Source organism: Charadrius vociferus, unplaced genomic scaffold, assembly GCF_000708025.1.
Source record: "Charadrius vociferus isolate BGI_N301 unplaced genomic scaffold, ASM70802v2 scaffold384, whole genome shotgun sequence".
NCBI lineage: Eukaryota > Metazoa > Chordata > Aves > Charadriiformes > Charadriidae > Charadrius > Charadrius vociferus.
This window is the reverse complement of record NW_009648234.1, coordinates 1,284,115-1,300,137: the sequence shown is the minus strand read 5'-3', so window position 1 is coordinate 1,300,137 and position 16,023 is coordinate 1,284,115. Positions and strand designations below refer to the sequence as shown.

Here is a 16,023-nt window from a genome sequence, read left to right as displayed (position 1 = left end):
ACTCTTTCCAAAATAAGACTGTTATTTCTGACCAGCTCTGCTATAGGAACAGTATCTCCAGGGATGTGTGTTTTCATATCTAAGTACACAGCCAGTTCTTCAGGTGATATAAATATGTAAAAGGTCAAGACATACATATTCAGGGTCAAAGTAGCTGCTCACAGATTTGGGGCCAGACCTCCTGGTGTGCTCAGCACCCAATACTTCCCACTATAAGGAAAAAATCAGCTTCCTGACAGGAAATTCACACTGTGAGATACCGTACTCCAAATGAAACAAATGTATTTTTTTAATTTGTCGCATGACCAGTCAAAAGACAGCAGTGAGGATCCTTCAAACGAATTTTATACATCTCTGGCTTGCATCTATTGTGGAAACCCACTGAGCCCACTGGCCAAACACTGGCTTCAACCATCACGCTGAATATGAATATTTATTCACCAGTTGTAATTCTAAAGGGGTGGAAAGTCAGGGATTTGTTCTGCTTTGCTATCACTGAAATATAAAGAACTAATTAGAATTTTAATTAAAACTAGCTCAGTCACCTCTGATGTGATTTCAGGATTTAAAAGCAGAATACTAATTCCGCACCTATATCTGAGTGTGATGTGTGTGGCACATCACACTGAAGTTTGCACTGCAAAAGCTGTACTAAATATTAGTTTTTGAAACATGGAACCTTAAACCTGCACGTTGCTCAATTTCAGTAGCTATTCTTACAGAAAGGGCTTATACTGTACAGGAAAAATGAAGATTGTGTGGAAGTTTTAGCTAGTAACAGAACAATGTGTACAATTAAGAAAGAACAAGCAGCCTGAAAAGAAAGATTTGTGGATTTTCTTTTTATTTTTTTAACCTTCTAAAAAGCTGTTCTTTTTCAATTAACTTCTACTGGGTTTACCAAGATTACCAGGTTGTTTCATGAGAACTTGTCACTAACGTTGCCATGTGAAAAACCCAAAACTGGAGAATCTTTTCTGTTGGTCAATACTGGGAAGTGCTGCAGCAAGGGATGTAGATGTTTCAGGAGGAGGAGCCTGGAAAGACCTGGCTCCTGCTGTCCAGGGTGTCAGCATGTTGGAATGCTGGTTGCCAAGATGTCTGAAACATACCCAAAAAGGGTTTGCGAGAACGCATTAAACACTTCTTTTCATGTGCAAACGTGGGTGCCCATACAGAGCTGTTGTTAATTAATTTGCTTTGGATTTAAGAAATTTTCTGGATTCAAGAGTGGCTTCGCATCTTACTTTGATCCCTTATAAGGAAACTTTATTGAGGTTAGTTTCCCTATCTTTGTGGGGTTACTAAGTTATTTTTAAAGGCTGTAATAAGTCTTTCAAAACCTATTTGCTATTTCTGTTTAAAGACAAAAAACTATTAAACAGACAAGATGCGCAAAATAACACGTCTTCAAAAAAAACACAGAAACCCATCTTGAAGCAGACTGTCCGACCAAGTTGAGACTGAGCCAAGCTCACCCAGTGGTGGTTGCACGTGGCACCCTACACCTATACAATGCAGAACACAATCTAAAAGACACTAACCATTTCCAGACCTATCCTGCAGCCAGGTGAAGGCAGGCAGAAGGAGAAGCAATCTGGCCAGGACGTCAGACTTTGCAGATATGCAGAAACCTTTGGCAGTTGTGGAGTTCACAACTGCCCGCAGTCATGAGCAACAACTTTGTCGTGCAGAAGACCAGCTCTGCAGCTTTGTGGCCATGGGACAGACCTATCAATGGTCCATTCAACCATCAGCTGCTGCAGGTCACTTCAGTCATTTGCAGGAGTCAGAGCCTTCCAAAAGCAGGCCGCCCTGAACAAAGGTTGCCCATGAGATAGACATTCTTAAACTATGCTGCACAAACCACTTCAGACAACTGGCAGGCACTTATCAGTCTATGCAGCAGAAGTTCCCAAAACGTAAGTTTATTTTACTGTGATCTACAACATCTTCAAGATCCCCACAACTATTAACATCAACTCTACCAGCCAAGAGCCACTTTAAAACAAGAAACACTAGGCTTGTTGAAGTGTTTAACAAATGGGGGTAGAAATTTTTGAGGTGTAGGTATGGGAAAGGCAAGAGTGACAGAAGGATATCAAGAAAGGGAATAAAGTCATGATATCCATATTGGCAGATGCTGCTGGAAATAACTGGAGAAACAACTTGAGTATCCTTGTCACAAGACAATATCTTAATGGAAATCAGCATGTAAAATTGCCAGTTGCAATCTGTGCGAGTAATGTCTGTCTTACCTTCTTAGATGGATGGAGTTTCATTCCAGGCAAAGGGTGTGTGCAAAGGCTTTGAGTCCAATAGTCCAATGCACCTTCCTCTCACTTGGCTTTGTTTGTGGAGTAAGCCAGGCAACCGTGATCCTGTTGTATGAAAAAAACTGAGGTTACAATTTGTTTTTTCTCTGCATGCTGGAGTACAAACCCTTCACAAAACTTCTGTAAGATAAGAGTGTCAAAACAGCTGATTTCCCCGGAAGAAGTCAGGTTTTCTTTCCTGAATGCACTTTTCCCCCCCGCTCTTTAGAGGTGACGAGCAGATCATATCAAAGCTTTCCTGTAAAATCTTCTTTGAACTCAACCTATCTTCACATTGTTTAACAAAACCTTCCAAGTCAAAACTCAAATGCGTCCCAACTAGATCCACAGTCTTTGTATTCCCTTAATTAAATCTCAGTTCTTCTGTAGGCAATGAGAAGCCCTTTTCCATGCTATTTTAGGGAAGGCTTAGACCTTAGAAATGCAGGGTAAGAGACAGCAATCAGCATCTAAACAGGAGTGTAAACAGAGCCAGCAGGAGCTGCGAGGTCCTTTATCTGTGTCCGTTAGCCTCTAGATACAACAGTTCATAGAGAGCTCAAATTCTGTCTCTGCTCCACAGTGGTGGAAGTCTGACAGTGTAAAGTGAATTTTATTCTGCAGACCTTCCTTTGAACTGCTATTATGCAAAGTAAACTGTAAACCCGTTGCTGAATTAACTTTATTGGGGGAATTCTGCACAGACTCTTCCTATAAATGTCATTGCTCAAGAGCAAACATGTCCAACACTTTAGCCCTAGTAATAGGTTGTAGAGAAAGGCTGATGTCCACGTACATCTACAGCTCTCCGCAATTGCTCCCCAGCCAGAAGATTTTCAGATATGTCCTCCAAACTTTCCTCATTCTACACTAAGCATCCACTTTTCTATAAGGGTAAGTATACAAGGGATATATTCAACAGAAAGAAACGTTTATCTTCTGAATAGATTACTTGCCTGTTTAGGAGCTCTAAATACTTTCACTGACTTCCAGTTCTTTAGCACAGGCTGATGTTTGCTCCAAGCAGGCTATGAGAGCAACCTACCCCATCCACGTAGTCTATTATTCAGCCCTTCAGAGAAGGTAGCTGGAACGGAGCTTTCCCTGTCCACTCTAGGGCTATTGCTCTCATATATTGTCGTCTACTCCTGTTGCATCATTTTCTTAATCTCTCTTTCTCCTCTGCAACACTTAATCACCATATTCCCAACTGCTATCCACTTACCAGTGACTTGAGCTTCCCCATTTAACATGCCCTCATGTTAATTTACATGGCGAGAATAGCTTTAAAAGCTTTTTAGCCCAGACCTTCACACTTTGGTGACCTCGTGCTTGGCTCCTTTCTCAAAACATAACTGCTCTAAAGCACTCCATTTAAATAGCTAGAAGGAGTGCAACTCACAGATTATGGCCTATGCACTCCTTTACATGCGAAGGATACACTGCTTTACTGAAGGGAGTTAGGATCTACGACCTAGCAAGGAGGACTAGTAAGTGATAGAGCTGCATTTTTGTCTTCTACATAAGTCAAAGCCTTCTTATCACAAAGTTTCTTATTTTCGAGTGAGCTATAAAGTGAAACCCTACTCTCCCCAAAGTTCTTTAAGATCTTGTTTAACATGTAGCAAAGGTTCTCTAAGATCTTGGGGCAAAACAAATGCCCTAAAGTAAGCTATGTTGTGTTTCAAATTAGAGCAACCCTATTCTCTCAGCCACCAGCAAATAGGGACTACTGGAAGCTGAGCTAGAAACCTGAGAACAGGCTCCTAAAGGAACTTGAACGTCAAGGAGCAGTAAGATCAGGGCTGCTCCACGAGTGAGGACAACCCAGAAACAGAGGGTGACAACAGCGTAGGCAGGAGCCGTGCCCTCCCCAAAAGCACACGCTCACCATACCTGGGCAGAAGCAGGCAAAGGTGGCATCTGCAACCGGTTCAGCCGACAGTCCAGCAATCACACAACAAGCACAAAATAACACAACAGCCAGGAAAGAACAAACCCAAGCTTGCCTACATCACTCAAAGAAGGTTAAGAAGAAGATCCTGACCTTATATGCAGCTCCTAGGCCAATGGGCAGAGGGGCTGTGGGTAGAGGCTACAGATGAGGCTCATCCGGGCAATTAAGGCTTGTTGGGCCCTGGTGCTCTGCAATAACAGCCTGCCATACAGCATGTTTTATTCCATTTCTGGTTTTTGTGTTCTTCTTGCAATTGCTAGAAAGGAATATAGACAGATACAGAAAGAAATACCCAGAGACAGAAGAGTCCAGAAATTCAGTGCATGCCCTTAGTGATGCAACCTCATCCTCAACATCGCCTTGCAAAGTGGTGTCAGCTGAGAGAGCAGACCTTTCCCTCTAGCAGGAGACACTTATGGGCTGCTCTGGGAATTTTTCATTTTCAACAACGTAGATGGCAGTGCTTGGAGGTTGTTTTGAGGTGAAACATGCACAGAAGTGATGGAAAAAAGAAAAAGGCCTGAGATATAACAAAAATGGTCCTAAGTTGGGATTTATGGTTCATCTTAACAAACCCTTAGAAGCAAATAAACTCACAGAGCTTTGTTTGTTGTCCACTTGCTGTGGCACGCTAGCTTAAACCTATCTGGTTGTAGATGTTGAGTTTAGAAGCAGAAAGAAGAAAACAGGGAAAGCCTGAGCCAGGATGTCACAGGGGAAAAACAATCCAGACTGCTAAACTGGGCAAGGGAGAGGAAAGCTTTTAGCATTTGTCAATCATTCTCGTGATGAAGAGAGCAGAAAAGAGGATACGCTGGAGGGTATTTATATTTGTAGTAGAGTAGTAAATTAGTCTTGTGAGCTGACACAAACACTGTCAAGGGAATCCTCTAATCCTGTCTACGTGCCTGTCTGCAGCTGGTTTCTAATTACTCTTGTGTGGTTGTTTTTTAAATGGAGTCAAAGAGAATGACTCTACTTTCACTAGAGGTAAACCAGAAAAATAAAATGCATTTTTCTATCGCTGCCATTGATGCAGTATCTCAGGACGTCACACGGTGAGGAGCAGCAACATGCACCAACAGCTGCAGATAGGTGGATTTATCCCTGTGTTTTCCTGTGAGGTTTGCATTTCTTGTATATATCATCACTTCTTATATGTTTTACTAAGGTGGCAGATTTAACTAGGACACCTTGCTCGAGCTCCAGAGGCCTGAATTCAGTTGTAAATGGGAAACTTATTTTTGGAAGTCAAAGGCGGCCTGACATGACAGAAAAGCTGCAGTTGTTTGTATGTTATCAGATACAGAGATTCATTTACCTTAATCACACCACTAAGGCATGATTGACCTGTTCTCTCTATTGCAGTGCTGGGACAACACAAAAGGGTTTTTTTCTATTCGGGTACAGTATTTCCCAAAGGCTGTGCATCAAGGACCCATCTGATTTTTGGTACCAGTGAAAAACGTATCAGGTATAGCTTTATGGCCTCTAGCTCTTTTCAAGATCACCTGAGTCTCAATTCAATGTGTTCCCCTGCCGGAACATGTTCAGATCAACTCCCACAGTTTCTGGATAAGCCATTCTGCCCACCTACTGTCAAAGTAACCGGGCTGCGGACCGCGTTCCTTTGTCAACATGAACCAGAATACGACAGAGTCGTGTCAGGGCACTAAAGCCCTGGTCTCTGCTTCACCCATATCTTATCACAGCAGGAGTTCAAATACTTGCTGCTGATTTGAAGCTTATACTCTGCAATTCGCTCTATTCCCTACTCCTGCAGACAGCGGTGCTTTAATGAGCGAAATCTCAGACTAACACACAGGACCCGCCAGTGTGAGATACCAAGAGCAGTTTAAACACAGTTCCTAGGGTCTTTTTGGGGCACAAAAAGGCAGTGTTTGTGATTCATCCATCCCCCCTAGTTTATGCTGCAGTATAGTGGGAACCGCCAGGGTGTGCGGTGCAGCAGTGAGCTGGGATCCCTCAGTCACAGGTTAGCTGAAGGTGATGAACAGAAAGTCACCAATTTCCTGCAGAATGAGGACAATTTTGGTTGATGATACTGAAGCAATGGGTAGCATTGTTTTATCCTGTGAAGGGGTTTACATGATGGAAGGGTAAATAAGTTTGCTGATGAGGAAACTAAGGAAGATAAAGCAAAAGATTTGCTGGGAAGCAGAACTGTGTAGAATTGCACCAGCCTTTCAGGGAATCACTATCCTGGCATTTCCCCATACAGAAGGTAAATAGCTTAACTCCTTTTCATGAATCACCTCTTTTCTTCTTTAGAATTGCATAGATGGTCTTAGAGCAGTAAATATAAGCATGGGATCCTCCTGTCTCTCCTACTGCTTTAGTCGGAGGGCAGAGAGTAAGGCAATCAGCCTATGCACTCCCTCGGCATCGTCATGGCTGGGTTGTCCAGATATTAGGAGAAACAAGGATCTGAATCCCCTTTAATTTCATTGTTCAGCTGATAATATAATAAAATAAAATTAATAAAAGCTGTGACAACCTAACTTTCAATACAGTTTTCATATCAGAAACTGCTGAACTCCAGCCATGGAGGAAATACTCAGAGTGAGATTCCCTGCATCAGAATTTCAGTGTGTTCCCTCAGTGACAAAAAGAAAAAAAGAAATGAAGGGGAAAAAAAACCCCAAGAATAAATCCCCAGCTCATTCTCTGTAGCACAGGTCAGGGAGAAAAAGTGTGTTTACAGTCCTTGAGTCATGGGGCACACGTGTGTGTGTCTGTTAAGCCATTGAATGGGGAGAGAATAAGTCATGAAGACAAACAGCCAAGATATTTCCTTGGCTAGTGTTGTTTGGTATGGTGGGTTTTTTTGCTAATGTGTGTTTTTCACAAACACAGACTGGAAAGGCTTTGTTGGGCGAGGTTGATAACTCAGCTACACTGAAGCCAATGGCAAAGGTCCCACTAACATCCCCGTGGCCAACATTTCTCCACCGTTACCGAGTCCTGAAATGTTGTGTCCCACTGACTCATAACATGGCAAAGCAGCAGAAGGCATTGGTGATATTAATAGCCATTTACACTGAAAACGAGAGAGACAAAGCGGAGTCATTTGTGCTATGTTTCGTGATTCACATCCGTGGCCCTCCTGCATGTACCACCTCTCAGAGAAGGCTTGTCCTTGTCTTCCAAACGTTCCTGCTTTGTGTAGTCACCACTTTCAAGTCCCTGAAGTAAATGAACCGAGAATGTAATTTTTCCCTGGTTCTCAAACGTCATGGCGCAATTTAGGAGTTGATAGTTATTGAAAGGCGATGAGCGATTCCCCCACCCCACCCAGCAAATGTCAGGAATTGTTTTCAATTTGGATGCATAAGGGAGAGAGACTCGGCTTTTGCTGAAGAAGATAATTCCTGTATTGCCAACCCCAAGCGTTCCAAAATCACGACCAACAGCTGCAGAGTGACAAACTCGTGAGACAGGCTGAGATAGACTCATCTTCTCAGACTATTCTCTGAACCACCCGCTTGTTTGTTGTTGTTTTTTTTTAATTTTTAAAGGAAAGCTAAGATCTTGTTGTAAGCGCATAGCTCTGAGAGCGAGGGCTTCGGGACAAATATCAAACATCTTAAAAATGTGAGCAACAAGATCCGGAATCATTCCACTGCAGTAACAGCATGGGAGCTGGAATTTCAATGACAATTAAATTGATTTGTAAAACAATGTGATTATTTGGGTTTACACGAATAACAAAACCTCAGTTTACCTTCCCATGGTTTTTTATCAGCTTTCTAAATCTGCAACAGCCCACAGTGAATCTGGAAATAGTTGCTTGCTGAGATGTTTGCTCTTTGCCAGAAATATCATCCATCGTAAGTGGGTACAATATGACACAGAGCATAAATTAGGTCTGAAAAAATCCAAATAATCAGAGCACCGTTCCCAGACTGACTCTGCTGCTTCTCCTTTCCACCCCCCACCTGTGTCCGAACCCCCACACCCTCCTGACGCCCCAGAGATCTGAATTCAGGCCCTTGTGAAGAGAAACAAACTCTCGCTCCTCCTATATCTGTTTATTATGGGTCAAGGATATCTAGGCACGAAGTCTCTCATTTTCCACCTGAATCAGCCACAATATTGCAGGTCCTGGGACAGGCATGGCTGCAAAGGTGTGACACTTGCCACATGCAGGCTCTTACCCTCCGTCATGTCTACGAACCACTCTTCTGTGTTTGTTACATTAATTTGATTGCACAAAGCCCAGAAGCTTTTCCTACTGTTCAAGGCTTTCGCGGTCCCATTTCTTGTTCCCACAGAAAATACTTTCCATAAGGGAGCTGTGGGGTGAGACGTGCTGGGAGAGCACATATGTACAGAGCGCAGATGTTGCATGTCTGCGGCAGTACATATATATACATATAAATATATACTTTCCGGAGCGTGGCAGTACATATATATACATATAAATATATACTTTCCGGAGCGTGGTTTGTGTTCTGACCCGAGATGCAGTATAGAATGCCAGTCTTATGGAATAAAGTTCAGTGCTACCACGGAGCTTGGGAACACAAGATGCAACGCATTTATCAATGTTCGTAGAGCAGACTGCCCCACGAGAGATCTAGGGTGGCCCTGATGCAGCGTTAATCTGTGTGGGGACATGAGTACTCCTCTGCGCTCCATCCTCCGGGTCTTTAGGGCAATTGCTCTGGAATAGCTGCTTGACCCCTTTAGGGCAGATCCCAGGACCTGAGTTTTAAGCTTTGCCTCCCTGTAAACCAGACTGCTATCCCTATTTCCAGTTCTTTGTGATTCCAGAGGCTTATTTCCTATACGTCAGAGGCAAGAGATGCTAGGATTTTGGTTTGACTTCTGTGCAAGGTTTACCAGAGGTATTTCTCCTGATTCCCTAGGACACTTTGAGCTCTGATAACGTAACACTAACAAATACTGCTTGGTTCTCTGCTCACGAGGTGCACTGGCACTGCGGTCATCTTCTGAGTGGAATCTGTAACATACGGCATAAAAGGGGGAAAAAAGTAGTGAACCTGAACAGAGCTGCAAGATTTAGTAGCTGAGATGGATTTTAACACCGCTGTGGGTCCATGGGTCAAAAAAATGCATGGGATCTTACGCCCATTGTGCTGACAGAGACAATAGAGGTTAAACAAATACCACAAGTTTCTGTAGTCTGGCAGCTTCTAAATCCCTCGGTGCTGTCCATCAGTGAAACAACACACGACATCAGTCCTGGTTTTTAACCAACCTATAATCAAGCAGCTCTGTAACTTCTGACAAATGACAAAGTTAAATTACATCTTTGTGACTGAATTGGCACTTACTCACCAGGAGGTACATGGAAAACTTATCTCTCAGATCTGAAGAAAGTTCAAGTTGACAAACAGGGAAATAAATGATGAGGGAAGGGAATGTAATCCTGACATTTTCAGGGGTGAGTGATGAAATACTTAATGGCAAAGGATCTCAGGAGGCTAATAGTACATTTTATTTTATTTAATTTTCATACAACAAGCAATTGAATTGTGCTACTGACACTTGAGAGTCCTCAACCTTTTGAAAACAAAGCAGGAATTCAAGCATCATTTAATCAATCTACAATTCAAAGGCAGTAAAAGATCATTTGAATTTTTCTTTACTGTTCTTCCAGCACAGGCTGCAGGGAGACAATGGAAGATGAAGCCTCTAAACTGTAATCAGTTTTGCCACTATTTACCATTTTATTCCTGACAGCATACCAGGGAAGACATTAAGGCCTGTAAAAAGGACAGAGAATTAGTTTTAAGAAAGAAAACTTTTCACTTCCCAACTGCTGCTCACTCTCCAGCTCTCTTGGAGGATACCTGGATGGCAGCACTTTGTTAATCTATGATTACACCTCGTCTGGAGTTTGAAAACGACTCCCGCTTGCTACCAGATACATCAACCACTGATACTAATCATGACAGCAACATCATTGAATATTAAAGGCTTGGAAGAAAAGATGCTGGGAGGGCTGGAGCCCCTCTGCTGGGAGGATAGGCTGGGAGAGTTGGGGGGGGTCAGCCTGGAGAAGAGAAGGCGAAAAAGGGGAGACCTCAGAGCCCCTTCCAGTGCCTAAAGGGGCTCCAGGAGAGCTGGGGGGGGACTCTGCATCAGGGAGGGGAGCGATGGGACGAGGGGGAGAGGTTTGACACTGAAAGAGGGGAGATTTGGATGAGATATGAGGAAGAAATTGTTGCCTGTGCAGGCGGTGATCCCCTGGGGCAGGTTGCCCCGAGAAGCTGTGGCTGCCCCATCCCTGGAGGGGTTCAAGGCCAGGTTGGACGGGGCTTGGAGCAACCTGGGCTGGGGGGAGGTGTCCCTGCCCAGGGCAGGGGGTGGAACTAGATGGTCTTTAAGCTCCCTTCCAACCCAAACCATTCTATGATTCTACAAAAGAATACATTCTTAGTATTCTGTGGGGAGGGACATGGTTCCCCAGGGCTTGGAGAATATGATATTTTTCCCCTTTTGCCGGATACTCAGGTAGCCAACAGAAAAGATTAGGGCAAGTTTCTGAACTACAGAGGTAACCCAGTCTCTGCAAGATTAGGGCATTGCTATCTGTGACCCTTTGAATAGGACATCACACTTATATAGAGGCCCTAAGCAAACGCCAGCATGTCACAGCACTCTGCAACATAGAGAAGGATTTTGCTGCTTACACAGAGAAGATGCAGGAGGTGAAATATTTTTTTGCACCCTACACAATAATTCAATGGCTCAAGGTTTAGACATGCTGATCTTGATTTACATTGCTCTGGAAGCTGAAAAAGCTGTTAGCATAAGTAAGAAGAGGGTCCAAATCATTTCTACTTTGACTTTACATCTAGATCTGTTACACATCGGGTCCATTGCCTACCAATTCCAGCCTCAGCCCTTTGAAGATGGTACTAACAATGTTTCTTCCTATTGGCATTTGTTCTGCTTCATTCACAGGACAACACACAGTTGTAATGAATCCTGCGGGCAGAGCTTTCGCTGGTCTAAACTTCTGAAACATCGCTGGCTAGCCTGACCAAACACACAGCAGAGCAAAGCTACTGTCCTAAAGCCCAAGTTGTACCCACCACTGGGAAGAAAAAGTTAAAGACAGGGTGTGATGGGGTCTACAGACAGCAAAGTTTGTACGCTGTTAAAGCTACTTCGCTTTCTTTTCACTGTGTGTTGTTTCAAGGCAACGAGTCTCTACACTGATGAACCAAAAAAGGTTACATTAATAAATTAGCATGCAGATCCCCACCCCAAAAAAAGAGCAAGAGACAGACTCTGACACTGGCTATTTTCTATTTTTAACAGACTTTGGCAAGGCACTAGCATTCCATTTAGAGTGAGCCAGAAGTTGCAGCAAACAGGAATTGTTATTGTTTACCCATTTTTACACTCAGCCTCACACAGCTGATTTCCTCAACCGAGATTTGTTTCACCTTTTGTCTTAACACAAAACGGGAAAGCGGTAGATATGCTGCAATTAAATGAGGAAATAAAGAAAAAATTCAGCGTGATTTGAGCATTTAGAAGCCTTTCGTTGTTTTTCATCTGCCAATGACTTCAGCCAGAACGTTCTTTGAGAATGTTATTTAGTTGTTTTCCACTACAGGAAAGCAGCATTAATTTACTGAGAAAAATTCGGGGCTGTGGATATGGCTGCTCACTCATGCTTAACTGCAAAACAGCCTTTGCTTTCTTTAGCACAACATTTTCGGTCTTAAAAACTGGTCGGTGTTGAAATGGATAGTGAGACTGCTCTACCTGTCTAGCTTGGAGCAACACAGAAGCAATCACGGAGGCAGCGAGACTGGTGCGTGACGCCCCGGTTGTAACTGGGGTTGGAATCAGAGGTTCAGCTCCTCCAGTACGGAGAATGAGCTCCTGCGGCGTGTTTTTAAGCTCCCTTCCAAATTCTGACTCGGTCTCGCTTCTCTGCTGCTATACCACGCGCCAGAGGGGCCGGGTCTTCGGGGACCTCTCCCAGGTCAGGGAGGACCGGAGGGCATCTCACCCTGGCACATCTCCCGCTGCTCCCCCGGCAGCGGCACATCCTCAGGGCCCATCAGCCCCACGCAGAGGGTGGGAGCTGGTGCCACGGCGAGACGGCACTGCTTCGCGTTTCACAGCGGAGGCCGCGTTCAGCAGAATGAGCAAGTCATTAATCACGCTGCACTATTTGTGTCTCTGGTTCAGGCAATATTTTGATACATTCTCACACAGGCAAAAACACCCTGAGAATTCCTCTCGGGCTTTTGCTGCTTGAAAGCATTCACTGCACTTGCTGTAGCTTTGTTTGACAAAGATGGGGAGAAAAAGATTCAAACCGAAGTTCAGCAGCTGTCAGAATTCAATTAGAATACCCTCTGATTGCATTATTAGCTTTCCCTAAGTGAGGGGAGGACCAACGAACAGATCAATCCCTGTGAAGCTTAGGAGCTGCTTACAGACGTAGTTAAACTGTGGAGGATGACAAATGTATCGATGCCTAAATAATCCGCAGTATTTCTTTCAACATGCACATGCTTACGATTTTTCCAGGGGCAAGCAGGAAGACAAGCATTTGTCAGTGCTGGAAGTTCTGTTTATTATAAACTTGTCTATAAAGTCCAAAACAAGCCAATTATGTTTTCTCAGAAACTATTTTTCTTCCTGTGCCCAAACAAATTACTGACACTTGTATGATAGAACCTTTTTTTTTTTCTTTTTTCTTTTCTTTCTTTTAAAGGAGGCAAGCAAGAAACAGCCTTTCCCCTTGACAACATATCGTAAATATTTTTCTCTTTCTCTGGTTCTAGATTCATTTTGCAAAACTGGTTTTAGAAGAGCTGTTATCCCTCATTCCCACCCCAGCATCACACTGCTCTTAGTTTTCTGGTTCATTCACATTCAGATGACATTGTTTTTATTTCTAAGCAAAGAGAAGAACCAAGTAAGAGAATTACAGGATCTTGTTACAATGGCCACTTTCCAGAGTCATTCAAGAAAAGCAACAAATTTCCAAACAATTCTCCATAAGCAGCAGCGTTGACCCTTTGATATCTTAAAGATGTCTCTGTAGCTTTATAATAACACCTTTCCATGAGTAAATCTCTTAAGCATTTACTGACATCCCATTTAAATCGTCTAAAGTTAAAAACTTGCTTATACAAGTTGGTAAGGAGCTCAAGTTGTAGTGAAACAAAAAGGCAAAGGCTTGGCATTAGGAAAAATGTTCCCAAGATTTTAAATCAGCAGATAATTCATAGTTAAATCCTGTCTTATCATTTACCATTATCTATTTTTCAAAAAGGATATTAGTAACGATGTTTAATTTTCAGTTCACATGGTCATTTGTAGCTGACTGTTGTTGCGCCAAGACAGTGAGGACTGATAAATGCAGTTTATGGCTCTGTCACCAATAAGCTGAATAAGCTTCATCAAAAAAATCCAAATTTTTTGAATGTTATCCTACCTTCTATAGAATAAAAACTCCCATAGTACTTTGCTTGCTAAGGAGCCATCTAAGTTCTTGTTCTTTGAATCGTCTCTGGGAGTAACCTTGCAAGTATATATCAGCATATATATCATTGCTGCCCATGAGACCCTCTTCAGCGTTCACTGACGTAAGAAGGAACCTTTCTTTAACGTCTCTGAATTTTAAATGCATTTTATGAGACAAGAAAATGTGGATAGTTAGGTTTTCTAAAGGTTTCAAGGGGAAAATGAGCACTCAATACTTATCGTTTTTAAGACTTTTTGCTGGAATGCAGTCAACTCAGGAATCCTACTTTTCACTTACTCTGACTTCTGAAATGGTGTGATTTTCTTGCCATTTGAAACCCCTTCTGATGACCTCCTAGATATGACTGTTATTTGGCTAACTAACCTTGAATTAGAAGTCCCTGAGGAAGCAATTTCCCTCTATCACTTGATACCAGTCCTCCTTCTTTCGCCTCTGGCAGTAAATGGGAATACAATGCTTGTATAATAAAGTAGATGTCTTGAATTGATCTCTGACAGAACATCCATGTAATTGTACAATACCATACCTTCTGAAACACTTGTTCCTGCAGGAATTGGGCTTTGAGTCATAGATTTTCCAAGAAAGAACAGAATCTTATTTATTTTTTCCAGTGTTTAAGTTTCTTTGGTTACCTGCAATTTCTCACTGCCTCTGCCTTAACGCTCTGTGTATTTTTCCATTTTAGGTTCTTTCTTTCCTGCAATCAAACCCCCGGACACACTTTTTAAAATAACATTTTGGCTTGGATATTTAAACAGCTGCATCAACCCCATAATCTATCCGTGCTCAAGTCAAGAGTTTAAGAAAGCGTTCCAAAACGTCCTGAGAGCGCAGTGCCTCCCAAGGAAGCAAGCAGCAAAGAAGCAATCCCCAAGTTTCAACCTCAACCATCCCACTAGCCAAAGCATGGAGAGCGGCAAAGGTGTGGTCCGTATCCCCGTCGGCTCGGGAGAAACCTTCTATAAGATTTCCAAGTCGGATGGGGTCTGCGAATGGAAGATATTCTCCGCTGTGCAAAGCATGCCTGCAAAAAACGCAGTTTCTAAAGACTGTACCGCTGCCAAAGTGAAAAGTAAAGGTTTCCTCCAGGAGTGCTGCTGTGCAGGCACGTCACGGAACCTCGTTCATGAAAACTGTAAAGTGCCAACCATTAAAATACACACCATCTCCCTCAGCGAGAACGGGGAGGACGTGTAAAGGACTGAAGGCGCCTAGCAGCACAGGCTGGCAAACGCGTGGCTCTGCCGGCGGGACGTTGCTTTTTTTATTGGGAAGTAGCAGTAGATGCTACAAGAGTCGAAGGCATCCGGGTGAAACAAATAGCATACTGTAAAACAGGGTGAAAGCTTTTGAGACGTGATGTCTTTGAGTGCTGTTAGCCTGAACGAAGCCCCTTAAAGACAGTGAATGGCTTCAGTGGATGGTGAGCACCCTATGGTCTTCCGAGCAACTGACCTCTGCGAGTCATTTGCCTGACATTTAAAGGCTTTATTTTTCACTCTATTCCCCTGTTTCAAAGTTCCTACTGCTCTAATTTAGGCACAATGGAGGAGAAAGAGCAAACTACAAAGACCCCAGGCTGATACCAGCGTGGATACTTTCAGACAACACCACATTTAGACCCATTTTGTGATTCTGCACCCCCCAAAAAAGCTAAACCTCCATTCAACAGCCAGGAGAGCTGAGGTTGGGAGGCTCAGGTCTTGGGACAGTGTTTACAGATCTCTGCTTACTTTTCATTACGGGACTCTGGAGAAGAATGTTTTCCTACCATGTTTTGCCTCTTTTGTTCACTCCCACGTCCTGCCTTGGTGACGTCCCGTGCGCCTCGTTGAAGAGAACAGGCAGCTCTTTGGATTTGCATCTTCAACTGGGCAGCCTCATTGGTCCTCATTCCTGGGCTGCACCGGGTGGGGATTCGGTTTTCTGCAATGCCCACAAGGCTGCTTGTCCTCAACCTGTCTGGAAAAGCAGTCGCTTCAGCTCACGTGGCATAGGAAAAACACGATCTTGGCTCTTGCCCTGCTTGGAGTCGCTCGAAGTTTCCCTTTGTGCTGTGGATTTCAAGTAAACTCCATTGCCAAAGGAAACTCGATCCAAGTGGCTGCGCTCCACCTAGCTTCAGAGACCAACCAGAACTTTTCTTTTTTGTACAACCAACCTCCCAAATCTCCAAAACAAAACCAAATGGAAATTTGCATGCATCCTAGGCTTGTTCAGAAGGTCTCTGCGCTTTGATG

At 43.4% G+C, this 16,023-nt stretch overlaps 1 protein-coding gene across 1 annotated transcript in view; it reads left to right on the top strand.

Annotated features, from left to right (window-relative positions):
- ADRA1A (adrenoceptor alpha 1A) overlaps positions 1-14,980 on the top strand; it is a 16,146-nt gene extending 1,166 nt beyond the window's left edge. Inside the window, exon 2 of the mRNA XM_009884139.1 lies at positions 14,469-14,980. Within this exon, the coding sequence (XP_009882441.1) occupies positions 14,469-14,980 (512 nt within the window). The remainder of the gene's footprint in view (positions 1-14,468) is intronic.
- The last annotated feature ends 1,043 nt before the right edge of the window (positions 14,981-16,023 follow it).